We start from the raw sequence: 26,908 nt of genomic DNA, 5'->3' as shown, positions 1-26,908 counted from the left end.
CTAGCCGAACAGCACTTTAGCAGGTTGAAATCGCTGTTATTTTGCCTGTCTTGGTACAGTGATCACCACGTCACTATCCAAGCCGTTCCTGGGTGGACGTTAGGCAGAATAACAGCGATTTCAACAATGCTTGTTCTCTCATATGGCCCTCTGCTAATCTTCAGTTTCTATTCATTTCACACTTGCCGCTCGCTTGCGGTGTCAATCGAATCTGTATCTTCATTACTTTCATCTACTCCCTTTCGCTTTGAGTAGTATAATTATCACCGAAAAAAGCCAATAAATTAATTTCGACATCTGGAGAGTAGTAAGATAAAACACTGTTTTGAATCTAGAATTAAGACCTCATGCCATCATCAATTCCTTAGAAATTTACTTCAGGAGTTGCTTCGGAAATTTCTCCAGTACTCATCCAGGTGATATTTCATGAATTTATCCAAAAGTTCGTTCGGAAAGCCCTTTACACATTTCTTCGTACAAAATACCTCCAGGAATTAGTTGGGTTAGACATAGGACATTCTTCCAGTGATTCATTACTAAATTCCTCAAGGATTGTCTTCAAAAATCCTCCGCAAATAATTCTAGAAATACCTCCAGAAATTCCATCACGAATTTTTTCGAAAATTTCTTTAAAAAATTAAAATTCCTTTTCAAATTCCTCCGGAATCTTCTTCAATTCCTTTAGCAAATTTTTAAAAATTCATAGATGCTTCCAGGTGTTCCATTCCTTCGGCTCCCGTAATTTCTCCAAAATTACCTTTTCAAACGAATTTCTTAACGAATTTTCTAATAAATTTTCGAAATTCTTGAATTTTTCTCTCCAAAAATTTCTTCGGAGTTCCCTGCAGGAAATCTGTCGGGTAAGTATCAGGAAATTACTTAGAAGATAAATCCATAAATTATTTTGCAAATCCATTAAGATATTCCTTTAAAAATTCCTATATAGAAACCTTTAAAAAATCCTTAAGCAATACTTGCGTTTTGAGAACTCCTTCGAAATATCCTTAACGAATTATTTAAAGAATTTCTTGGTCGGAGTTCCTACGGGGAATACTTCGGCAATACATACGAAAATTGTATCAGGGAAACCCTCCGACATTCCCTTAGGACAATTCCTTCAGAAATTTCTTTTTACTCTAGAAATTCCTGCGGAAATTGATTTGCGAATTCCCTCGAGCTTTTTTAAGAAAAGCCTTCAACAATTTAATATTTCCTTCATTCTTTAATGAATTTCCTGAAAAAGACTTCCAACAAAACCTCCGGAATGTCTGCAGGAATTTTGGAAGAAATTCCATGTGGCTTCACTAAAAGGATTTCCTGGAGGTTTAAGGATTTCCAAAAACATATACCGATGAAATTCCTAAATCAATTTCCGTACAAATTCCTAAAGGAATTTTAAAAGAAATGGCTAAAGAAATTCACGAAGGATTTCTCCTAAAGCAATTAAGATAAAAATACCACTAGGTGTTCCAATCTGCCAAATTTACGATTCAGCCATCTTGGATTTTAGTATTATTCTCTTCCATAAGCTTGGCCGATTGGAGCACCTAGTAGTGTATTCATCTTGAAAGCAATTTTCGAAGGTTTTCCTAAAACAATTTCTTCTTTGAATTTTCAAAGGAATTTCTGAAAATATCTCCGAAGCTATTTTCGGAGGGTTTTCCGGGGGAATTCATAGATGAAATTCCGAAAGAGTTCTTGGAGAAATGTACAAAGATAATTTTGAAGAAATTTAAGAATGTCGGAAAGGCCTTAAGGAGTTCCTTGGAAAGTCCGTTAGAAAGTCTTGCTGGAAATTTCGAAGGAATTATATTGGAGAAATTTCCGAGGGAATGGTATTCCCAATGGTATCCGTAGGAATTCCTGCAATAATTTTTGAAAGTGTTCTGGTAGTACTCTTAATTTTTTTGGGAAAATCCTGGAGGTATTACCTAAAGAGTTATTTAAGATATTTCCTTTAAAAAAATGTCAGAAGTTAATTCCTAGAGAATTCTTGAGAACATCCGAGCTGCCAGGTTAGCTTGATGATGCCTTGTCTCAGGGCCACAGTGGAACCACTCCGTAAGCTTGCTTGCCTGGGGTAATACACCGCAATGATGGTAATGGGGCTGACGGTAGTAGTTTGGCTTAATCCAAATTTTCAGCTGAAAACTTGCCAGCTTGAGGTGTGTCTCGGTGATGACTGCGATGTCGATGTCCTTTTTGGCTTCAACTTATTAGCTTGCAGTTAATGGTTCTTTTGAGATTTTTGCCTATAATTAAATTTAATTGTTTCTCGTGTTTGGGAAAAGTATAATTATTCAATTTCGGTGAGAAAAGTGAAATCCAAGAGTAACACTGCTGAATATCACGACACCATTTGGTACATCAGTCAAGCTCAAAGCATCCAATCAGCCAATGTGTACGGATCCCTATTGCATCAGTTGGACATTTAGAAAGATGCCGATATCCTGACTAAGCATTCGCTCCGGGCCTGATGCGAACGAAGAGCAAGTCAAATAAAGTAAAATTACCACGGATCGAATGAAGCAATGAAAGAATGTGTGGAAGTGGAGAGCATGCAAGATTGAATCCGAGTTGAACATGTTATCAAAACGTTGGCGCATCTTCTACTATGAACCCGGTTTCCAGCAGGGTTGTTGGTGCTACAAATTTGGTTTCTGTCCCGCAAAAAGATCATCCGTTTTTGGAAGGACGTATAAAATCTACTATTTTCATCGGACCCCAGTTTGAATTTGGTGAGATCAACCCAATATTATTTTAAATTATCTTTAGCTGTCTTTCTTAACTGTGCCTTTTAACTGTCGTATTTTCGGTTTTTCTACTGTACTTGCACTTGCACTCCAGCCGACTTTGCGTTTCCGCGTTACGTTTTTGTGTGCATTGTCTATTATTGTACTTCCCTTAGAAAAATCTTTTTTATACTCTTCATAGACTGATATGGCGTTTCCATGATTAGAGTACACACGTTCGAGATAATATTTCATATTCAAGTCGTCAAACCGTTCAATAACATTTTAGTTGAAATCGTTCACCATAAAAAATATGTTAGTTTAATTTATTGTTTTTTTTTCAATTAGCTAATTCTACTATTATATTCTTACTATTGATTCTCGAGATAAATCAAATTAACAATTATGCGTAGTAAAATCCTGAGTAAAATTGAAGTTATTTTGATTGTGGATGAACTCAACTGGCGAGCAAGTTCTAACTCTTACCTTTCTATCTTTAATTGCTTCATGAATTTGAAAATTGCAAAAAAAAACACTAAATACGTACAGGGCATCGTTTGCTGCTATTGCCGCGGATATTGTGGGAATCCCAGATATCCGGTTCACGCTTTAGTAAGTAGCGGTGGCTCTTCTCGACCTTCTACTCCCTAAGTAGTTAGTACGAATAAGGGCGTCCTTGTGAAGTTTTGCTGTACCTGTTATGAGTAACTAGTACATCCCATCCCCCGCACTACCTGAAGAAACCTTTATTGCTTCAGATGTGCATCCTTTTTGTAGTACTAGTATTCGTAACAAAAAGGGCACCATTGCGGATCTTGAGATATGATCAAATTATTCGTAGTACTACTTGATCAACACCCCCGGCTGGGTGAGGGGTAGAGGATGAAACACACACACACAACTTATTAGCTTGCAGTTAATCGACAATCGCCTCCGGGTATCTCTGGGAGGCCACGAATAATGACCTTCAGAGGCTTGGTTCCGGCTTGAATAAAACTCACATGTCTGTGCCAGCACGTGTTTTTTTCCCCTTTATTAAGGTTTAGAATATACAGTAATTTGTGAGTGATGCTACAAATTGTCCTATAAATAGGCGCAATTATGGTGTTTGCTTGAAACTACAATTTGATAATCTTATTACTATGCACAAAAAATATTTAGATTGAAAATTTGATAACCCAGTTTAGAACTAGCGCCCTTATAGTGGCCTGGTCCGAAGCTAAGCAACGGCTCCTAAACCGATCTTTACACTCATCAAAGCGCTCGTGAAATGTTTTGATCCCGGCCTGCGAGAAGTGTTGAGGACCATCCTCAGGAACTTGTTTTGAACTCGTTGGAGTTTCAGATGACCGGCATGCCGTATACGATCACGAGGAGGATGATTTGCTTGTAGACAGCAAGCTTATTTTAAGGGACAATGACGACCGGCGGTTGATCCAAAGTACAGTAGTTTCAACAAAACGTTACACTTCGTCACCGTCTTGTCAACCTGCTGCCTGAAAATAAGCTTGCTAGGATTTAAAGTGGGGAAAAATGATGACCTGGGTCTTCGCCGCGTTGATACAGATCTTCCAGCCGGTGAGGTACTCAGTCAGGGCATCCAGGCCTTGTTGGAGTTTTGCCACAAGCGCTCTGATCACTCTTCCATTGTAGACGATGGAAGTGTCATCTGCGAACAGAGAAAGAATGCCGGCTTCTGGATGTTCTGGCATGTCGAAGGTAAACAGGTTAAACAGGAGGGGCCCGAAGATACTGCCCTGGGGGACGCTCCGCTGATTGAGACCCGGAATGTCCTTGCCAACAGGTAATTGTTGATGATTTTCACCAGTAGCTGGGAAGATTGCAGCGTTGTTTGGACACCAGGCCATCATGCCATACATTGTCGAATGCCTTCTCGACATCGAGTAAGGCCATGGCGGATGTTTTAGAGACATACTTGTTCCGTCTGAGGACGTTGGTAACTCGGGTCAGTTTGTGTACGGTTGATTAACCGCGTCGGAGACCAAACTGTTTCTGGAGATGTTGTGGTGTTCGGCAGACTCAAGTAACCGGCTGTGAATCGCCTTTTCAAATAGCTTGGATAGTTCTGAGAGAAGGCTGATGGGTAGATAACTTTTCGGAGAGGAAGGATCCCTCCCAGGCTTCCGGATGAGGATGACTTTGGTTGACTTCCAGGACGATGGGAAGTAGCTCAGCCGGAGACACTGATTAAAGAGCAGCGAAAGATGCTCGTAGAACGGAGCAGTCATGGTTGAGCTCGAGAATCAGGATGCTGTCGAAGCCTACCCAACAAACATTAGAAGCTAATATAGCGCTTAATCGACTAAAAATTGTCTTCTACAGCTAAAAAAAACTAGCTTATTCAGCATAAATTGTTTGTTGGGTAGGGCCTTCATGTTTTTCGATAATTTAATATAGGCCGTCAATACGCCAGCTATGATCTCTGATTCCTCCAAGAAGTCGTTGGGAATAAGATGGATGTTGTTAGCATACTCGTTAACGGCTTTTTCATGTGGACTGACGATGTTCTGTCCAAGATTGTGCGAGATGACGAAGTGCCGACCTTTTTCGGTAAGCTTCTCTGGAATGGATCAAGGCTAAGATTTTATAATTTTGGTTAGCTTTTAGAACAAACTCCGGACGACTCAGCCGAATGGGGGAAACCAGGTTCAATATCATGAAGTGGCCTTCCTCCATGTCGTTGCTTTAGATGGCACCATTTCGACTGTTGCGCCAGGCTTGATGCTTTGCGTTCCGGTCACCGGCAATGATGTACTGACCTTGCCGCCGCGTAAGCTTTACGATGTCACTCCGAAGGGCGGCCGATAATCCGTACCCGGCTTTGGCTTAAGTTGGACAGTACGCCGCGATGAGCGTGATTGTGCCGACTGAAGTGGTCACTTCGACATCGATGGCCTCGATGACATCGAGCTGGAAGCTTTGCAGCAAGCGACAGATGATTTTATATCGAAGTGCGATGGCCACACCACCTCCCCTGGACGGCCGGTCGAGTTGCACGATGCGAAAATCCGGGATGTTGACGTTCACCTCCGGATTCAGGTGCGTTTCGGTGATGAACGCCACGTCTATTTCCTTCTTCTCAATGACATCCTTCAGCTAAATCGTTGGCCAGGCCGTTTTCAATGATGAACATGCCAAGAGTGAAGACCTGGTCGAAACGGGTTTTACATCCGCGCAGCCGAGTGGCGAGCTGCGCGAATATTGGCATCAGTTGCTCCGGGGTGTAGAGCGGAGCAGTTTCTTCCGGTGGAACATTGTCGTTCTCCGGCTGCCGACGGAATCCAGGAGGAGGGAGCGGGAGCCATTATCGTTGGAGGATGAAGCAGGCGGTGCTGGAGCTTGAACCGACGCAGCTGCTGCTGCTAGTCGCTTGTGCGGTTGTAATGGTGTGAGGATTGGAATCGCACGACGGGGAGCCGGGATGGCTAGAAAGTTCACCTCGTTGAGAGCAGGAACACAGTTCTTCTTCGGCAGGATCCTGGTGGAAGCCTTCTTTTGGATTTCCAAAAACGCCACCCGCTTTGGACAGTCCTTGATTGTAGCCCGATGTTTTTCGCTACTTCTTCGGTCGGGTGGGGTTCGCTACACTTGTTGCAGCGCGGCTTCATGCGGCAGTTCCTGGTGCCGTGCCCGAAGTTGAAGCACTCCATACCAGTGGTCGGCTGAACCTCTATTCATGTTCGTGCACTCAACTTGTCCACACCGGGTGATAATCGCACAAATTCTTGAGCAACTCTTTCCTCTGCATTTATGTCTTTCTCAATACCAATATCGGTTTTTGCGGACCTTTTTTTATATTCCCAATACGCGATTCGATCATACGCCTTCATCTTTGTCTGCATGGTCACTAAAGGTATGAATTCCGTATTTTATACGCGAGCCCTGTTCGCAACTTGACAGTCACCAAGATCAACTAAATGTCTCATCGTTCAGTGCTGAAACCATCTTCAAATTCAGCCGTGCATATTTTTCTTTGTCATATCGAGAACCACTCGTGACCGTTGATTGCATTCTCGGTGGACCTAAGCGACATGAATTTCCTCACTCTGAGGTAATTCTTCGTTGAATTGAAACCCGACACGGCCCGGTAATGGGCTTTCGCTATGGTTAAAAATGTAGCGCAGAACTTAATCGTTCTAGAGATCCAGGTCAACAAGCCAAATTACAGGATCTTCGGGCAAGCTAGTTTGAACATAATGCAAATCAGACGACGGCGAAATCTTTTGCACAACAGATAGACCATCCTATAATGGAGCGAATAATAGTATTCAAGTATCAAAACGAATAATTTTGTTTAGTTGGGAAGTCAAAAATAAATTGATTCAAACATATTCATACATACATTTATTATTAATCACATCTACAAATAATCGCCCATGAGGCGTTGTAAAAAAATTTCTTCGAGTACTCCTCAAACGGTCTATTATGAAATAAATGGAAAGCAGCAGAACAGATCTTTTGGTTAGTTGTACGTGTTGTCATTATCTAAATATCTCATTATAATTTAAGGACACATAGAAACCGTTCAAATAGCTGCCAATAAGTTACATAAGTTAGCGTATAAATCTAACAGAGGACAGAATAAATTATGTACAAAATACTTGTTTAAATAATCGCATCTTCCCTACTTCTATCACATATTGGTATCTTTATTTATTTTTTTCTTATGGCGATGTGTTCGTTCTATCTTAGAAGACTTTCTCCCCTACGATCGTTACTTTTTCGTATTCTCCCGTATCCATTCCATGTACTCGCTTACCCTGGTATAAACCCCCGGATATCCCGGTTCCCCACACTTATTTCCGAACGAAACCACCCCGACTTGCGTCCACCTTGCTTCGACCAACATCATCAACGGTCCTCCAGAATCCCCTTGGCAGGCATCAACGCCACCCTCCGAAAACCCGGCGCACAGGAAGTTATCCGTAATAGGCTGGAAGTACGCATGGTTACAGTCTTCGTTACGCCAAACAGGAAGCGTGGCCTGCTGCTGTTTGGTTGACTCTTTTCCTCCGTAGTAGGTTGTGCCCCAACCGACCACCGTTGCGCGGCGACCTAAAATAATCGTAACGTGTGAAACGCCACCGTAATTGCTCTGCAATCGAAACACACTTACCAGCCATCCGTTCCTTCGACGGAAGATTAGATTTGGGCATGCACACCGGAATCACGTACTTGGATTTGCGCACCGGCCTGTCCAGTACCAGAATCGCAATATCATTGTAGAATCCTACCCTGGAAAACTTTGGATGAGCACGCACTTCCGTTACCTTAAAGGTCACCGGAGCGGATGGTTCGGCATCCGTCGAAAGGTCAATGTCCCCCAATCGAACGGTAAACTGACGGGCGGCGAACGGCCGCTGCCGAGAGTCCCTCGTGCAATGGGCTGCCGTCAGAATGTACTTTGTTCCAACCAACGAGCCACCGCACCAGAACTCCGTTCTTTTCGGGCCGTGTAAAAATATGGCTGCCATCCACGGCCATTGACCGACGGGAGCTTCAATGCCGCCGACAATTCGTCCAGATGAATACTCCTGCTGGCCGCAGTCGTCCGGATCTACTAAGTTTTCGGCAATGGGCTTCAAAGTGGCAGCAAGTATCTGCTCAGTGGTGGTTACGGTGAACACCGGAACCAACGGACGCTTTGTGGTGGTTGGCTTGGTAGAAATTGGACTCAGAACTAAGCTTTGCGACGTGGTTTGAGGGATGGGTCGCAGAGTTGGGCGATGAGTAGTTAGCAAGGTGCTTGTCGGTGAAGGACAGCACACACCAGGTACAAATAAGCGCTTAAAGCATAGAGACTCTCGAAGATGAGTCAAGTCAAGCAACAATCCTGGGCATGTACTCAGATCTTCACAACGCCCCGGACGCCCATCCGGGGTTGTACACGAGTTCTCCGAGTCTTTGGGAGCCTCAACAATTTTGTCTGAAATGAAATGAATGAAAAGGTTACAAGAGAAGGCCGAGTTTAACAGATCATACTCACTAATTGTAGCTGGTTTTTTGGTTGTTTCAACATGTGCCGGATCTTTCCGCTTGACCTTGTTCTTCTTCTTTTTCTTTTTCTTCTGCATTGCGCTGGACGGAGTTGCAGCTGCGACATCTTCCTTTTTCTGAACTACCAAAGGTTGTTCATCGGTAACTACTTCCGCCACTTCAGTAGTAGAGGTAGTCAATTCTGTAGTACTAACAGCTTCGGTGGTGGTTGAAATCGTTACCGTCGGACTTACCGTAGATTCGACTTCCGCAACACCCACTCGTTTGATCAATGGTTCAATAGTCTTTGTAACATTTGGACCCAGCATCGTTTTCGTCAGTGTCAATATGGCGTTCGGTACGTTCTCCTTCTGACCTTTGTTGATCGCGTTCACGGGAGTAGGCTCCTGCCCCTTGGTAATGTTCACGATGTACCTACCAACGGTATTCAACGCCCCCAGGGTTTCAGATATCTTATGAATTGCATCTGCTGACCACAATCGACTGCCACCATCGGTGCTGGTTTCTTCCTCCGCTTCTTCTTCCTGCTCTTCTTCGTCCTCATCCTCATCATCGTCGTCCTCTTCCTCCTCATCATCATCATCACTATCATCGTCGTCGTCCCCTAGGAAATCGAGGAAGTCATCATCATCGTCATCGTCGTCATCCGTACTTGGCTTCTTGCGCTTCTTCTTCGATGGCGTTGTCGTCGTTGACGGCGTAGTCTGCAAACGAGAACCTTTCGAAAAATTACTGGATAACTCTTGGTTGGTCTGTAGAAAAGAGTGACGGGCTTTCCATATACCACGTGAACAGTTTAGGGGGTTGTATGGTGGCTGTCCACGGTTTTTGAAAATTTCTATGAGCAATTGTCTACGCAAACCAAAACCTGTCAACGTGGTATGTGGACAGCCCCTTATATGCCCCTAGCAGCCCAATTCAGTCACTTTTGGTTGCAATAACTTGATCATAACCAGATTTAGTCATAAATTAGTCACTGTTATTCATTTGTGACATGTATGCTGCTCGGGGTATTTGATGTCTACAAAGTTATTTTGTCCCGTTACGACGGGATATAAATACTGCAATGTAGTATCAGTGATAGTGTAGCTGGCAATACAACATCTCCCCTGGGGAACAAAATGGCAAATTTTAGCTTCAATACGTTGATTTTATTATGGAAAGCTGATGGCTAGATTTTGAACTGTGTTGTTGGTGGTAGGTAACCACAGTATATGTCTAGCCGAAGTCAAGGCTTTTATTTTATATTACACGCCATATTATTCTCCTCTCCCATTTGAGTCACCACTGTACCCTGCTTGGGTGACGTCACTGATCGGGCTTCCGAAACATCTGTTCCGAGCCTCTTGAAAGGAGACTTCCGAGCCTCTTGAAAGGAGACTTCCGAGCCTCTTGAAAGGAGGCTTCCGAGCCTCTTGAAAGGAGGCTTCCGAGCCTCTTGAAAGGAGGCTTCCGAACCTCTTGAAAGGAGGCTTCCGAGCCTCTTGAAAGGAGGCTTCTGAGCCTCTCGAAAGGAGGCTTCTGAGCCTCTCGAAAGGAGGCTTCTGAGCCTCTTGAAAGGAGGCCACTGAGCCTTTGAAAGGAGGCTTCTGAGGCCTCTTGAAAGGAGGCTTCTGAGCCTCTTGAAAGGAGGCTTCTGAGCCTCTTGAAAGGAGGCTTCTGAGGCCTCTTGAAAGGAGGCTTCTGAGCCTCTCGACCGGAGGCTGCTGGGCCTCTCGAAAGGAGGCTGCTGAGCCTCTTGAAAGGAGGCTTCCGAGCCTCTTGAAAGGAGGCTTCCGAGCCTCTTGAAAGGAGGCTTCCGAGCCTCTTGAAAGGAGGCTTCTGAGCTTCTTGAAAGGAGGCTTCTGAGCTTCTTGAAAGGCGGCTTCTGAGCCTCTTGAAAGGAGGCTTTCTTAACCTCTTGAAAGGAGGCTTCTGAGCCTCTTGAAAGGACGTTTCCGAGCCTCTTGAAAGGAGGCTTCCGAGCCTCTTGAAAGGAGGCTTCCGAGCCTCTTGAAAGGAGGCTTCCGAGCCTCTTGAAAGGAGGCTTCCGAGCCTCTTGAAAGGAGGCTTCCGAGCCTCTTGAAAGGAGGCTTCCGAGCCTCTTGAAAGGAGGCTACTGAGCCTTATGAAAGGAGGCTTCCGAGCCTCATGAAAGGAGGCTTCTGAGCCTTTGAAAGGAGGCTTCTGAGCCTCTTGAAAGGAGGCTGGAGCCTCTTGAAAGGAGGCTTCCGAGCCTTTTGAAAGGAGGCTTCTGAGCCTCTTGAAAGGAGGCTTCCGAGCCTTTTGAAAGGAGGCTTCTGAGCCTTTTGAAAGGAGGCTTCTGAGCCTCTTGAAAGGAGGCTTCTGAGCCTCTTGAAAGGAGGCTTCTGAGCCTCTTTAAAGGAGGCTTCTGAGCCTCTTGAAAGGAGGCTTCCGAGCCTCTTGAAAGGAGGTTTCCGAGCCTTTTGAAAGGAGGCTTTCAAGCCTCTTGAAAGGAGGCTTCTGAGCCACTTGGAAAAAGGCTTCTGAGCCCCTTGAAAGGAGGCTTCCGAGCCTCTTGAAAGGAGGCTTCCTTGCCTCTTGAAAAGAGGCTTCTGTTCCACTTGAAAGGAGGCTTCCGAGCCTTTTGAAAGGAGGCTTCCAAAGCCTCTTGAAAGGAGGCTTCCGAGCCTCTTGAAAGGAGGCTTCCGAGCCTCTTGAAAGGAGGCTTCCGAGCCTCTTGAAAGGAGGCTTCCGAGCCTCTTGAAAGGAGGCTTCTGAGCCTCTTGAAAGGAGGCTTCTGAGCCTCTTGAAAGGAGGCTTCTGAGCCTCTTGAAAGGAGGCTTCTGAGCCTCTTGAAAGGAGGCTTCTGAGCCTCTTGAAAGGAGGCTTCTGAGCCTCTTGAAAGGAGGCTTCTGAGCCTCTTGAAAGGAGGCTTCTGAGGCCTCTTGAAAGGAGGCTTCTGAGCCTCTTGAAAGGAGGCTTCCAGAGCCTCTTGAAAGGAGGCTTCCGAGCCTCTTAAAAGGAGGCTTCGGAGCCTCTTGAAAGGAGGCTTCTGAGCCTCTTGAAAGGAGGCTTCTGAGGCCTCTTGAAAGGAGGCTTCCTGAGCCTCTTGAAAGGAGGCTTCTGAGCCTCTTGAAAGGAGGCTTCTGAGCCTCTTGAAAGGAGGCTTCCAGGCCTCTTGAAAGGAGGCTTCCGAGCCTTTGAAAGGAGGCTTCGATCCTCTTGAAAGGAGGCTTCCGACCCTCTTGAACGGAGGCTTCCGAGCCTCTTGAAAGGAGGCTTCCGAGCCTCTTGAAAGGAGGCTTCCGAGCCTCTTGAAAGGAGGCTTCCGAGCCTCTTGAAAGGAGGCTTCCGAGCCTCTTGAAAGGAGGCTTCCGAGCCTCTTGAAAGGAGACTTCCGAGCCTCTTGAAAGGAGGCTTCCGAGCCTCTTGAAAGGCGGATTTGGTGCATCATAAAAAGCGGCTTTGAAGCCTCTCGAAAGGAGGCTTCGGAGACTTTTGAGATGAGACTTCGGAGCCTCTTGGAATACTCAAGTCGCATGGGAGTAGGCTTCCGAGGCGAGTCTACTCCCATGCAACTGGAAAGATCCAAGAGGCTCTCCTCTCAAAAGACAATAAATATATGTAGGGTTTGGAACTTTCGAGTTGCATGGAAGTAGGCTTTCGAGACACTTAAAAGGAGGCTTCCAAGCCTCTTGTAATGAAGTTACTGGCCTTTTCGAATAGATTCTAAATTTTTGTTCAGAAGCATATTTTTAACAACTTATTCGACAATTTAACTCGATCAGGTAGATTTCATTGGAGATTTTTAAAATTTGTCTAAATTTGTCTAATCTTTTGTCCAACAGCCCTTTATACACTGTGGTGGTTGGAATGGTCACGATTTTAACGTCTTTGATTTACTGATCACCATGAATATTATGTACAATACAAAGTTTTAGAATTAAAAAATATGCAATTTAAAAAATGTATCAATATTTTTTTATTGGAACTGTAATACATCCGCTATTACGCGTTCTTATCCGAGGTGCCCCAGGGTTACATGTACCCCAGGTTGAGAAACGCTGTTCTAAGTAATAAATAAATAGTGTAAATAGAAGGATACAAAAGTGAAGTCTTCAAATTATAAAAAGCGAAAGAATAGGATCTCAAAAAGAAGAACAGGAATAAAATTTAAAAAAAACAATAAACCAAATGTAAAAGTAGAGAGCCCACGTGCTACGAATTTATGCAACTCCTTAGAATTTAGATCGATCAGGGGTTATCCCACACCAAGGTCTCATTGGCTATCGTCATCTGTTACCTTTAACGCCCGTCTTGGCAACAGCAATTCCAGAAATATTTAACGCTGGTGTCTTCCTTCCGCCGCCACCTCCACCTCCTCCTCCACCTCCGTCTTCGGCCAGGCAAGTTGCAATAACAAGCATCGTTACGATCAACGCTGTAAAGAAAGAGAAGAGAGAAAAACAAAACACAATCAGCACAAATCTGGATTAGGTAATCCACTTAACACCATAAACCAGGTCTCCGTGTTTTAAATTAGGTCACTTACACTTCGTCGGCCTCTTTCATATCTCACATTGAAAAAAAAAAAACGAAAAAGGAAGTAAAAGTGAAATAGCGAAAATGGTGGAAAAAAGGGGTGGTGGTCACCGAAAACGGCGCCAAGATTTTGGCACCGCAGCCACTCAACAACAACATAAAAATCGCCGACTGTTATCTAACCGGGCGGATGGAAGAAAAGAGGGCAATATGCCTTAGCCAACCAAAACCTGCAATAATATTTCAATTATATTATGTACCAGTTGAGCCAGAAGACGTTGTCCTTCTGCATAGTAGACGAAAAAGCGCGTTTTGGACTACCCATGGAAAAATTCCATACGAAGCCTAATTATAGTTTTTCGCGATTAATTGAACTTTACTCATGGTTTTCACATGAGAAAACATCATATAAATCCGTCGGAAATTATAACCAACGTTTCTGCTGAAGAAATGAAGAAAATATATTCAGCCGTTTTCGAGTTATGCGGATACGGACAAAGAACATTTCATTTTATATATATACAGATTATCATCGTTATTTTCATCTTAACCGACAACTGACAAAGCTAGACAATGCCATCCAAAAACGCTAAAAAAAACTAAATCGTATGGATAAAATTTACATTTCACTTTAATGATGATGTTAACTAGAATTTCTTACGGAACAATGTATCATGCGCACCCTTCCCTTTTTGCAAAAACTTGGTGCTTCGCAAAACATTTGATACTTTATTTCCGGTCATTTCAAACATTTTTCAACAAACCGGGGGAAACCGAAACTTCCTTTTTATCTCCGAGGAGCATTACGCGGTCTGCTCCCTCACAGCTAAGACAAGAAGGTGGCATTTGCGCATTTTTCTTTCTGATCGGTTTCGCGCATTCAAGCGACGCTCCGGTTAGCTTCTCTCGGAACTCGGGGGAGGGTGTTTCCTTGCGTAAATTCTCACGATCGTTATGCGGTTCGCTGGATTCACTCGACCAAAGTACGTCCATGACCCGCGTGGACGCGTCAAGTCAGGCACGCGGAAATATTCCACGCCTGCAGCGATGTGTTTTGGTTGTTGTTGACTCAAACGGAACTTGTTACGGCAGGTCTAGGCGGCTTGACTTGTCGGCCAGGTCTACAGCGTGAAACGGAGAAGACGGTAAAGGGGTTCGGAGAAATGTGCATCGCTGGAACCAACAGCAACAATGCTCTATCATGGAGACCACCAAACAGGGCCGATGGCAGCGAAACGATGTAATATGGATGGCAAAACAAACAACTTGATCATCGCCGCCACGCGCCGGTTAGATGCTTGTAGACTTGGTTGTAGAGCAAAAAGAGACAACGTCGTCAAACGAGGACTGGACTGATTGGGCTGGACTGGATGTCATGGATGATTAGTTAACACGCATGTGTAGAGATAAGTGCTTGGTAAAGGTGTTACATTATGCTATTTTTACTACTAATGGCTCAAATTATATTTGCAGTTTGTTTGCTAGAAGCACGTTGAAGCGGTGGAAGCAGGAATCGAAAACGATAGAGATTAAATAGTTGATCAATTCAAGTTCCTGGATCGACGGCACAACAGCACTCGTATTGTGATGCTGGTTATAAGCTTGTTAACCTATACGATAATTTTTGTTGAATAGATGCCAATCGCAGAATGCCGCAAGCAGCTGCAGTGAAAGTGGCTTATGGATTGACAGATTTGCGCAACATGCCTCACAAAGGATGGATGTAAGTTTGCCATTTTGGTGAAACAGGGCGTGTTGTTTTCACATTCGGTACTAATACTAATACTGGGGATTTTACGTGAAATGACAAAGTAGGCGTTTTCGCGCAGTTGACATGCCACGAGAGTATGTCATCATGATATCAAAGCATTAAGGGGGTTGATCGGATCTCGAAAAAACTTATTTTTGTAGCAGCTTTGTTGTTGCAGCTCAAAACTAAAAATGTTGTCTTTTTAATTATTGTCAACCATTTTGTGTTTCGTTTTAACTTACATGAGTAGTTTTTTCCTCTCTCCAATACAATTCAAATACTCTTACTCCGCTAAAGCTAAATACAAATTTTCCAAAAATACACTTCTTCCAGTAGCTTTTCTAACATACCTTTCGCTAATTTACTAGCAATAACCGATTTAATCCAACTCAATTACTTTATCCGAATTCTAATTACAATTTATTTTATTTCCAGGTTTCCCAGCATTTCACCATAGTAGAACCAATATACAAATTGCCGTAATAAATCATCAACCTCCACCAATCTAGTTTGTTTATATTTTCACCTTCAATGAATTCACCTACAAAATTAATCTACCCAATTCGCCCACCACTATCCCGTGTTGCCAAGTGCCGCAACAGCCCCTTCCGTAACTCTGGCGAAGGGTCCTTTAAACGTAGACATATGTTCTGTCTCTTATCTCAGGCACTGCAATCATTGCCACGGCTCGCCTGTACAACTTTCCACCGGCTCAAACTATTGCTTGACGGACTCTATCATCAGCTCCTTTAAAAGTTTCTTTCACTATTCCCCGGATCCAGCTACTTCTATTGGCCTCATCTGCCATGTACACCAGAGCACCTACGGCTACGAGTACTAAACCTTCCTCTTTATTCCACTTTGCTTTTAAGTTTATCGTTGGCAAATTCTCTTTCACCCAGCATTATCAGCTTATCAGCTAGCACTTGAGACCTCCCGTATTGGTTTCGCTACACTGCACATTCATCTCATGGGGTAGCCTCTCGTCTTTTTCGCACGATGGATACCCAAGCAGAAAATGGTTCGGAGCTAATGCTTCTGGAACCGTGTGCCCCTTCGACACAAATGTCAAAGGTCTAGAATTGATAATTCCTTCTGCTTCAGCCTACACGGTCTGCAGAACCTCATCCGACAGTAAACGACCGTCTTGTAACTCCTTCACTTGTAACCCCTTCACTGACCGGACCAATCTGTCCTACACTCCCCCATGTGTGGGGCTGCTGGAGAGTTGAAATTCCACCTCGTTCTCGCCTTCGTGAAATTTTCACTGCACTCTTCCTCAATCTTGTCCAACTCCTTACTTGCTCTTTTTCGTCCAAGATTGGCGAAAGCTTATAAAGTGTACTTCGCTTCTCGATCTTTGCGTTGCACTCACCGTTATTATCCCGCATACGGCGAAAATACATAGGGCAAACGATCCGACAGTCGTGGGTGTTCCTATAGTTGCGGTAGTACAGTGTGCGTTAAATCTACGAATCAAACGCAGCAACCCATTACGTCTAATGATAAAACAATATGTCAATATACGAAGCAAGTGAAAACAGTCTTGAATATCTTCAAAAACTGGTAAATATTTAGAAAATACCATACTAAATTTTCGCCTGTGCACCAATAGTTGCGGTAGTGTTCCTATAGTTACGAGTCCGGTATGAAAACAATGGGATTCGCAACTATAGGAACACGAATTTAAAAATTCCGCAACTATTGAAACAGTGTACCAATGCACAATGGTTCGATTCAGTTATTTAGCAGGAAAAAACTATTTTCCTCCGTTTTCGTTAAATTTAGACACTTGGTGTCTTCAGTGAACTTGTTCATTATAAAATATTGCTTCTTCGGACAAAAAGTTCGATAGGGTGGTCCTTATCGTTTCTCAAAACTGAAACTAAACTTTTTTATTTCGGGTTTTTTGTGGATGACCTCTTCAGCAAACTTGCAGTAAACATTATTTGATGCAACTTTGCCGAAGACACCTTGTGTCTAGCACATAAATTGAGTTCAGTAAATGAAATTTTCGATTTTAACCTAGGGTGGCCCCAAAAAAATCAGTTTTTCTATTCTAACTTTTTTGTTTTGAGTTTTACGAGAATGCGGTCTTCAGAAGAAATGAAGAGCAAAAGATGGTGCATATTTTTGCTGAACACATCATGTTTATAAATCTTACCATTTAAAAGTTATATGCAATTTATACCAAAAAACTATGCAATCTAAAAATGCCTGTATCTCATGGAGATGGTTCGATTAACTTTTTTTGAAGGTGTTATCTGAAAGGGCACATATATAGTAACTTTTACTGCAAAAATTACGGGAACGTATTTTTTTTAAATTGAATAAATCGACTTTGAAAATTTCTTCGAAAAAATTTAAATTTACTAGTATTTCACTATATATTAAAATTATGAGTAAATTACCTTCGGCAAAAGTTCAAATTTAAACTAAAAATACATATCCGATTATTATTATTTAATCAGACTAAGGCCGAAGTGGCCTGTGCAGTATATAAGAGTCTTCTCCATTCGGCTCGGTCCATGGCTACACGTCGCCAGCCACGCAGTCTACGGAGTCATCTTCCACCTGATCGATCCACCTTGCCCGCTGCGCACCTCGCCTTCTTGTGCCCGTCGGATCGTTGCCGAGAACCATGTGCCCTTTCAGATAACACCTTCAAAAAAAATTAATCGAACCGTCTCCATGAGATATAGGCATTTTGAGATTGCATAGTTTTTTGGTATAAATTGCATATAACTTTTAAATGGTAAGACTTATAAACATGATGTGTTCAGCAAAAATATGCACCATCTTTTGCTCTTCATTTCTTCTGAAGACCGCATTCTCGTAAAACTCAAAACAAAAAAGTTAGAATAGAAAAACTGATTTTTTTGGGGCCACCCTAGGTTAAAATCGAAAATTTCATTTACTGAACTCAATTTATGTGCTAGACACAAGGTGTCTTCGGCAAAGTTGCATCAAATAATGTTTACTGCAAGTTTGCTGAAGAGTTCATCCAAAAAAACCCGAAATAAAAAAGTTTTGTTTCAGTTTTGAGAAACGATAAGGACCACCCTATCGAACTTTTTGTCCGAAGAAGCAATATTTTATTTTAAACAACTTCACTTAAGACACCAAGTGTCTAAATAGAACGAAAACGGAGAAAAATAGGTTTTTCCTGCTAAATAACTGAATCGGACCATTGTGCAATGATTGGAGTTGATATTTTAGGACGGAATACATGGTATACATGCGACGGAAGCATTTTTCCAATAAAATAGATGGGGAACGCTTTCGAATATATACACAAGGGAAGCGAAATGAAAATTTGTTTAATTCTAGGAAAATGAATAGTATTGGAACATGCTTAGTTCCTCCACTATTGGATCATTCACCCTATTTCGTCTGCGAATGCACCCCATTGCACTTGTTGGCACGATATCTGCTCCGTGCGCTGGAACTCTTTTCTGTGAAAGTTCATTTGTATCGCGTTCACTTTATGTTGGTAATTGAAGTTCCGCAGGGCTCGAACCGTTAGAGTTGCCTTATTCTGCGTAGGATCTTTGGTTGGTTCCCAGTCAACACAAGATCGTATATGATGTCACATAAGATGCTTAAGTGGAGGCCATATTGGTACCCCATACAATATGTACGTATATTGCCTCCACTTTAGCATCTTATGTTGCATCATATACTATTGTGTATTGACTGGGTTAGCCTCAAGCCGTATGACTAACGCTACAGTTTGCAGTATAACATTCCACTTTGAGATCCTCGACACATTGATTAATTGGAATTATGTTTCCGTTCTATAGAACAAGCAAGCAACTCGAAACTTTTCTGGGACGTTTTATTCTACTACTGCGTCACTGGACCACTCGCTCTCAGGGCGATACAAGAATGCCCACTTTGACATACGGTGCTCGTGCTCTAGGAGCGATTCTTTAGACCACTTCGTCAGCTTATCCGCAACGTTGAGTTCCGACGGAATCCACCTCCAATCAGGAACCTCTGTTTGTGACACGATTTCCCCAATACGGAATGCGACGGTTCTTCAACTTCAGCATAATCAACGTCCATAGCCCACACTCCGGAAGCACTGATGATGATAAGGACGCATTCTACGCGCAGCTGGAACGTGAGTACGACAGCTGCCCAAGCCACGACGTCAAAATCATCATAGGAGATTTGAACGCTCAGGTTGGCCAAGAGGAGGAGTTTAGACCGACTATTGGAAAGTTCAGCGCTCACCGGCTGACGAACGAAAACGGCCTACGACTAATTGATTTCGCTGCCTCCAAGAATATGGCTATTCGCAGCACCTACTTCCAACACAGCCTCCTGTATCGGTACACCTGGAGATCACCACTGCAGACAGAATTACAAATCGACCACGTTCTGATTGATGGACGGCACTTCTCCGACATTATCGACGTCAGGACATATCGTGGCGCTAACATCGACTATGACCACTATCTGGTGATGGTTAAACTGCGCCGAAAACTATCCGTCATCAACAATGTTCGGTACCGACGACCGCCGCGGTACGACCTAGAGCGACTGAACCAACCTGATGTCGCCACTGCATACGCGCAGCATCTCGAGGCAGCGTTGCCGGAAGAGGGTGAGCTCGATGGAGCCCCTCTTGAGGACTGCTGGAATACAGTCAAAGCAGCCATTAACGACGCAGCGGAGAACAGAGTCGGGTATATGGGTCGAAGTCGACGGAACGATTGGTTCGACGAAGAGTGCAGACAGAGTCTGGAGGAGAAGGACGCAGCGCGGGCGGTCGCGCTGCAGTAAGGTACCCGGCAGAACGTGGAACGTTATAGACGGAAGCGGAGACAGCAGACCCGCCTTTTTCAGGAGAAGAAACGCCGCCTGGAAGAAGCGGAGTGCGAGGAGATGGAACAGCTGTGCCGTTCTCGAGATACACGCAAGTTTTATCAGAAGCTCAACGCATCCCGCAAAGGCTTCGTGCCGCGAGCCGAAATGTGCCGGGATAAGGATGGGAGCATCTTGACGGACGAACGTGTGGTGATCGAAAGGTGGAAGCAGCACTACGAGGAACATTTGAATGGCGCTGAGAGTACAGGCAGTGAAAGTCAAGGCAGCGGAGAAGATGACTACGTCAGTTCAGCGGACGATGGAAGCCAACCAGCCCCCACCTTGAGGGAAGTTAAGGATGCCATCCAACAGCTAAAGACCAATAAAGCAGCTGGTAAGGATGGTATCGGAGCTGAGCTCATCAAGATGGGCCCGGAAAAGCTAGCCACTTGCCTGCACAAATTGATAGTCAGAATCTGGGAAACTGAACAGCTACCGGAGGAGTGGAAAGAAGGGGTTATATGCCCCATCTACAAGAAAGGCGATAAGCTGGAGTGTGAGAACATTCGAGCGATCACCATCCTTAATGCCGCCTACAAAGTGATATCCCAGATCATCTTCCGTCATCTGTCACCATTAGTGAATGAGTTCATTGAAAGTTATCAAGTCGGCTTCGTTGACGGCCGCTCGACAACGGACCAGATCTTTACTGTACGGCAAATCCTTCAAAAATGCCGTGAATACCAGGTCCCAACGCATCATCTGTTCGTTGATTTCAAGGCGGCATACGACAGTATAGACCGCGTAGAGCTATGGAAAATTATGGACAAGAACAGCTTCCCTGGAAAGCTTACCAGACTGATCAAAGCAACGGTGGATGGTGTGCAAGACTGTGTGAAGATTTTGGGCGAACACTCCAGTTCGTTCGAATCGCGCCGGGGACTAAGACAAGGTGATGGACTCTCGTGCCTGTTGTTCAACATTGCGCTAGAAGGTGTCATGCGGAGAGCCGGGTGTAACAGCCGGGGTACGATTTTCAACAGATCCAGTCAATTTATTTGTTTCGCGAATGACATGGACATTGTCGGCCGAACATTTGCAAAGGTGGCAGAACTGTACACCCGCCTGAAACGTGAAGCAACAAAAGTTGGACTGGTAATGAATGCCTCAAAGACAAAGTACATGCTTGTGGGCGGAACAGAGCGCGACAGGGCCCACCTGGGAAGCAGTGTTACGATAGACGGGGATACCTTCGAGGTGGCAGAGGAATTCGTCTACCTCGGATCCTTGCTAACGGCTGATAACAATGTCAGTCGTGAAATACGAAGGCGCATCATCTGTGGAAGTCGGGCCTACTACGGGCTCCAGAAGAAACTGCGGTCAAAAAAGATTCGCCACCGCACCAAATGTGTCATGTACAAGACGTTAATAAGACCGGTTGTCCTCTACGGACATGAAACATGGACAATGCTCGAAGAGGACTTGCAAGCACTCGGAGTATTCGAGAGACGGGTGCTTAGGACCATCTTTGGCGGTGTGCAAGAAGACGGTGTGTGGCGGCGAAGAATGAACCATGAGCTCGCCCAGCTCTACGGCGAACCCAGTATCCAGAAGGTAGCTGAAGCCGGAGGGGTACGATGGGCAGGGCATGTTGTAAGAATGCCGGACAGCAACCCTGCAAAGATGGTGTTCGCTTCCGATCCGGCAGGTACGAGACGACGTGGAGCGCAGCGAGCGAGATGGGCAGACCAGATGCAGAACGACTTGGCAAGCGTGGGGCGTATTCGAGGATGGAGAGATGCGGCCTCGAACCGTGTATTGTGGCGTCAAATTGTTGATTCAGTGTTATCTGTTTAGATGTAGACTAAATAAATGAAAAAATGAAATATGAAACTTTTTATTGAGATCAAAGACGCTGAAGACATGAACACATTTAAACACGAGATCCAGATATTTCATAACTGGTGTATAAAAAGTTTGCTACAGCTCAATATAAAGAAATGTAATTTAATTACTATAAGCAGAAAACGAAACATTCCAAATATGACAATCACTTTAGGTAGCCAAAAGGTAACAAGATGTGATAGAATTAGGGATCTTGGCATAATTATAGACTTTAAGCTTACGTTCATTGACCATTATATTTATTATAATAAACAAAGCTAATAATATGTTAGGATTCATAAAAAGGTTTGGCTACAACTTCCACGATCCATAAACTGTAAAAACATTACATATTGCTTATGTCAGATCGATACTTGAATATTGCCGCGTAGTTTGGTCACCTTACACAGTCACGCATAATACAAGAATTGAGTCGGACAAAAGCAATTTTTATTATATGCACTACGCAAGTTAGGGTGGACTCAACTTCCACTCCCGTCTTATAAAGCACGATGCATGCTAAATAGTATACAAACATTGTCTCACTTATATTCATGAAAAAAGGTTTTAGCACGGGAAATCCATAATCGCACCCTTTTGCTCTTTACGCATTTGTCTATTGACATTGTTTTTCTCTTAAAATATTTTTTTATTTCTCTAATGTTCAGGTTTTAGGCAGGGTACATTCACTATTTTTGGAAAAGTTTTTGATATTGGTCAGTAATAAAATTCTTTGGTCCGATTCTCGAAAAAAAATTTGGTTTCAAGGTTTTTTGACATGTCCCGTTTTGCAAGTGCGTTTGTCCCATTTTTTCACCGAAATGAACAGCCTACCGAAAGGCCAACAGTTTCGACTGGCTTTGCGGTATGATGCGAAGGAATAGTAGATGCGGTGGACGACACACTAACAGGGACTCAAATAGCTCATCTTTGTGGCGTGTGCATCCTGCCGATAGTGTCGAGGCGATGGCGGCACTGACGGTGAGCGTCTGCTCTCCGTAAAATATTCAGCCAAATGATGTGTGCGTGTGAAAATAGACCTGTGCAGGAGTTCATCACATTCACTTACCTAATAAATTTTGACACTTCAGCGGGGTAATCACTTGAACAACTTGCGTTCATTTGCGACTCGCTCAAACGTCTCAATTGCCTAGAGGAGTTCATTTTGCGTTGGTCTATGCAGCTTGCTACTATCCAGTAACATATTACCATTAGCCCCGCCCTATCGTAGTGTGTGCGGAGAGGGTTCACCTCATTGAGAAGTCATATACCAAAGGGTGGCGGCTTCGCCTCGGATCGCTTCCCTATGATGACCAAGTTACTTAAGGGTGAACATTAGAAGAGGTAATCCGGAAAGCCTTCGAATTTAAGAACAAAAAGCACTGCGTATAATACTCGTCAGGACAATAGAAAATGTTGTGTGACGTAGACGAATAAATCACAAGCTGTATCAAGTGTACAAAAAAGAAAACATTGCGAACCGTATTAAATACGGCGAACTTCAGTAGGCTGGTCGCCTAGTACGCATGCCGGAAGAAGTGGAAATAGTGGAAATAATGTTCAACAAAGAGTGAGACAAATGCCGGCGACTTCGTGGCTGCACGCGATGGAATCGGATATTAGAACCCTAAACCTTCGGGGATACTGTAAGATCACCGTCCAAGGCTAAGGTGTAACGAAGCTGTGGCCATCCAGGTATCCAGGTAGGGTACAAAGCAGTACTATGAAGCCTATTAGTATCGGGCCACAGCCGGATGCCTGCTGTTCTACTACTACACTTTCTATCCCGCCCAGCTGCGCCAAAACGCCATCTTTGTAAACGATTTCAAATCAAAAGTGAGTGATAAAAAGTGAAAATAGGTATATTTTGACCCAGTTCACTGTGCATTGTTTACATAGCCATCATGACATCATTAACTTCAAGACCCAGTTTTATCATTCGGAGTCAATTTAATGGTTTCATAATGAGTTCCACGGCGGCTGTTGATCGCGAAAAGATGAACGAAGCGGAAAAGGAAACAAAACAAACCATTCACAATCGATGTGAAACCGGCACATATCGAGTACAGTGGTATTAAATATGACTGGGTGGAAGCGGAGAAAAGGCCAAATTATCAGATGATTTGTACTTTCAGCCAACAATACGACCTTCAACCACTTACACCAATTATTTTTTTGCATATTACCCACGACAACATGACAGGTAAATTACTGCCCATGAGAGTGTGGCGAAATTTGTGTCGCTAACACGATTGATTTTTCATGATACAAAACAAAGATCACAGTAATGTCGCATCCATGTGGTAGCAGATTACCACGCGTGCTAAAATTTATGCATTGCATTAAGCAGAACTTAATGAAACAGAAAAGAAAAGGAAATGCACTTCAGAAATTCAAATTTCTTGAATCATACCAAGTTTTACAGGTGTTGGGGTGTTGGAACATTGATTGTGAAATCGTTATTGCTTTGCCTATGTCCACCGGTTTTCAATCAACATCTATTAGTATTCGCGTGAAAGGGGCGACAAGAAAACTATGAATGGTTTCGCGAAATGCTTGCCGATGAAGAGATGTGGCCGTTTCGACTGATGGACAGGACAACCGGATGATTAATGCACTAATCAGACAGAAATTTATTACTACGTGTACATGTATAACTATTGGGTTTCCGGGGTTAGTGTTGACAAGCTTAGTGCTGTTGACTTAATGGCGCAATGTTATTGGCGGGCGTTTAATTACAATCATGATTAGAGTGGTCGGTGCGGGCAATAAATTTGAGATTGCGCGGACGGATTGATCAAGTAACGTTTATATAATTTTGTTGAGAGTAGTGTGCTTTCAGTTCGAAAGTGAAGAGGGTTACTAGAAAATCGATAAATCAAGGAAAATGTGATCTTCATAAAGATATTGATCTTTAGATGACCTGATACTTACACTCAATCAGCGGATACTACATTTGACCTACCAAAACTCTTTTCAATTTTCTTGCAATTTAGCATATACCCAGTTCTTTCTACTCAACTGCAAAAAAAAAATGACAAACGCTGGTTGAGTGTGTCGTGACCGGACGAGGTTTCTAAGCTCGACCGTTCACCGCAACAATACTCAGCAAACTGATTTCCGTTGTCGATTCGTTCTGACACGAACTCGAGAAAACCAAAAACATTTGTGCGTTACCATGGAGCTCAAATTAGCTCAATACACGTTGATTCGAGTTACTCAATAAATGAGTGCATATCATTAGAACATATGTCAAATGCAGATTTCAAGGGATTGATGGTAATGGCATTTTGCTATTATAATTTTATCATAACATCTAATGCCAATCTTATCCACTACATTCTCCCCCTCCTCTACTCTTGAGGTGTTTTATTGCAAATTTCATTGAGGTACCCTCATTGCAAATATCTTTGATCCAAGACAAACATTATTAACCAATCCTTATGAATCAATCTTCGATTGAAAATATGGCAATCCAATACAAATCCCATCCAAATCCAATCCGCATCAAGTCCGAATTAAATCCAAATCCAATCCAAAATCAATCCGAATGCAGTCCAATCCAAATTCAGATTCAATCCAATTCCAATCCAATCCAAAACCAATCCAAATCTAATCGAAAGCCAATCCACATATGATCGAATCTAAATTCAATCCAAATCCAGATTCAATCCAGTTCCAATCCAATCCAAATCTAATCGAAATCCAATCCAAATATAATCCAATCCTAATTCAATCCAAATCCTATCCAAATCCAACTCAAAATTAAATCCAAATCCAATCCAAATAAAGTCTAATCCAAATCCAATCCAAATTCATTCCAAATCCAATCCAAATCTATTCGAAAGCCAATCCAAATATAATCAAATCCAACTCCAATCCAAATCCAATCCAAATCCAGATTCAATCCAATCCAAATCCAATCCAAATCCAATCCAAATCCAATCCAAATCCAATCCAATCCAAATCCAATCCAAATCCAATCCAAATCTTATCCAAATTTAAATCTAACTCAAAATTAAATCCAAATAAAATCTAATCCAATTCAAATTCAATCCAAATCCAATCCAAACCCAAATCCAATCCAAATTCAATCCAAAACCAATTTAAATAAAATCTAATCCAAATTCAATCCAAATCAAATCCAAATCCTATCCAAATCCAATTTAAATTTAATTCAAATCCAATCCAAATCCAAAAAAATCACATCCAAATCCAATCCGAATCCAGTCCGAATTAAATCCAAATCTAATCCACAATCAATTCGAATGCAGTCCAATCCAAATTCAGATTCAATCCAATTCCAATCCAATCTAAAACCAATTCAAATCTTTTCGAAAGCCAGTCCAAATATAATAGAATCCAAATCCAATCCAAGTCCAATCCAAATCCAATCCAAATTCAATCCAAAACCAATCAAAAAAAAAATCTAATCCAAATTCAATCCAAATCAAATCCAAATCCTATCCAAATCCAATTCAAATTTAATTCAAATCCAATCAAATCCCATCTAAATCCAATCCGAATCCAGTCCGAATGAAATCCAAATCCAATCCAAAATCAATCCGAATGCAGTCCAATCCAAATCCAATCCAATCCAAATCTAATCGAAACCCAATCCAAATATAATCCAATCCAAATTCAATCCAATCCAAAATCAATCCAAATAAAATCTAAACCAAATCCAATCCAAATCCAATCCAAATCCAATCCAAATCAAATCCAAATCCTATCCAAATCCAATCCAAATTCAATTCAAATCCAATCCAAATCCAATCAAAATCCAGATTCAATACAATTCCAATCCAAAACCAATCCAAATCCAATTCAAACCCATTCCAAACCCAATCCAACTCCAATCCAAATACAAATCACATCCAATCCAAATTCAATCCAAATCAAATTCAAATCCTATCAAAATTCAATTCAAATCCAATCAAAATCCAGATTCAATACAATTCCAATCCAAATCCAATAAAAAATCAATCCAAACCCAATTCAAATCCAATCCGAATCCAATCAAAATCCAATCCTAATCCAAATTCAATACAATCACAAATCCAAAAATTCAATTCAAAACCAACCGAAATCTAATCCATATTTATTCCAATCTAAATCCAGTCCAAATAAAGAATAAAATCTAATCCAAATCTAATCCAATACAAAACTAATCCAAAACCAAACCAAAATTCGATTCAAATCAAATCAAAAATCCATTCCAACT

The 26,908-nt window shown here is 42.7% G+C and overlaps 1 protein-coding gene across 1 annotated transcript in view; it reads right to left on the bottom strand.

Annotated features, from left to right (window-relative positions):
- Positions 1–7,084: 7,084 nt before the first annotated feature.
- Positions 7,085–26,908, bottom strand: part of LOC134224718 (uncharacterized) — a 156,975-nt gene continuing 137,151 nt past the window's right edge. The window contains exons 2-5 of the mRNA XM_062704245.1: positions 12,997–13,134; positions 8,740–9,468; positions 7,870–8,679; positions 7,085–7,808 (exon numbers count right to left, since the gene is read on the bottom strand). Of these exons, the coding sequence (XP_062560229.1) occupies positions 7,468–7,808; positions 7,870–8,679; positions 8,740–9,468; positions 12,997–13,134 (2,018 nt within the window). The 3' untranslated portion in view covers positions 7,085–7,467. The remainder of the gene's footprint in view (positions 7,809–7,869; positions 8,680–8,739; positions 9,469–12,996; positions 13,135–26,908) is intronic.

Source organism: Armigeres subalbatus, chromosome 3, assembly GCF_024139115.2.
Source record: "Armigeres subalbatus isolate Guangzhou_Male chromosome 3, GZ_Asu_2, whole genome shotgun sequence".
Lineage (NCBI taxonomy): Eukaryota > Metazoa > Arthropoda > Insecta > Diptera > Culicidae > Armigeres > Armigeres subalbatus.
The sequence above is the reverse complement of the archived record's forward strand: the minus strand, read 5'-3'. Positions and strand labels throughout refer to the sequence as shown.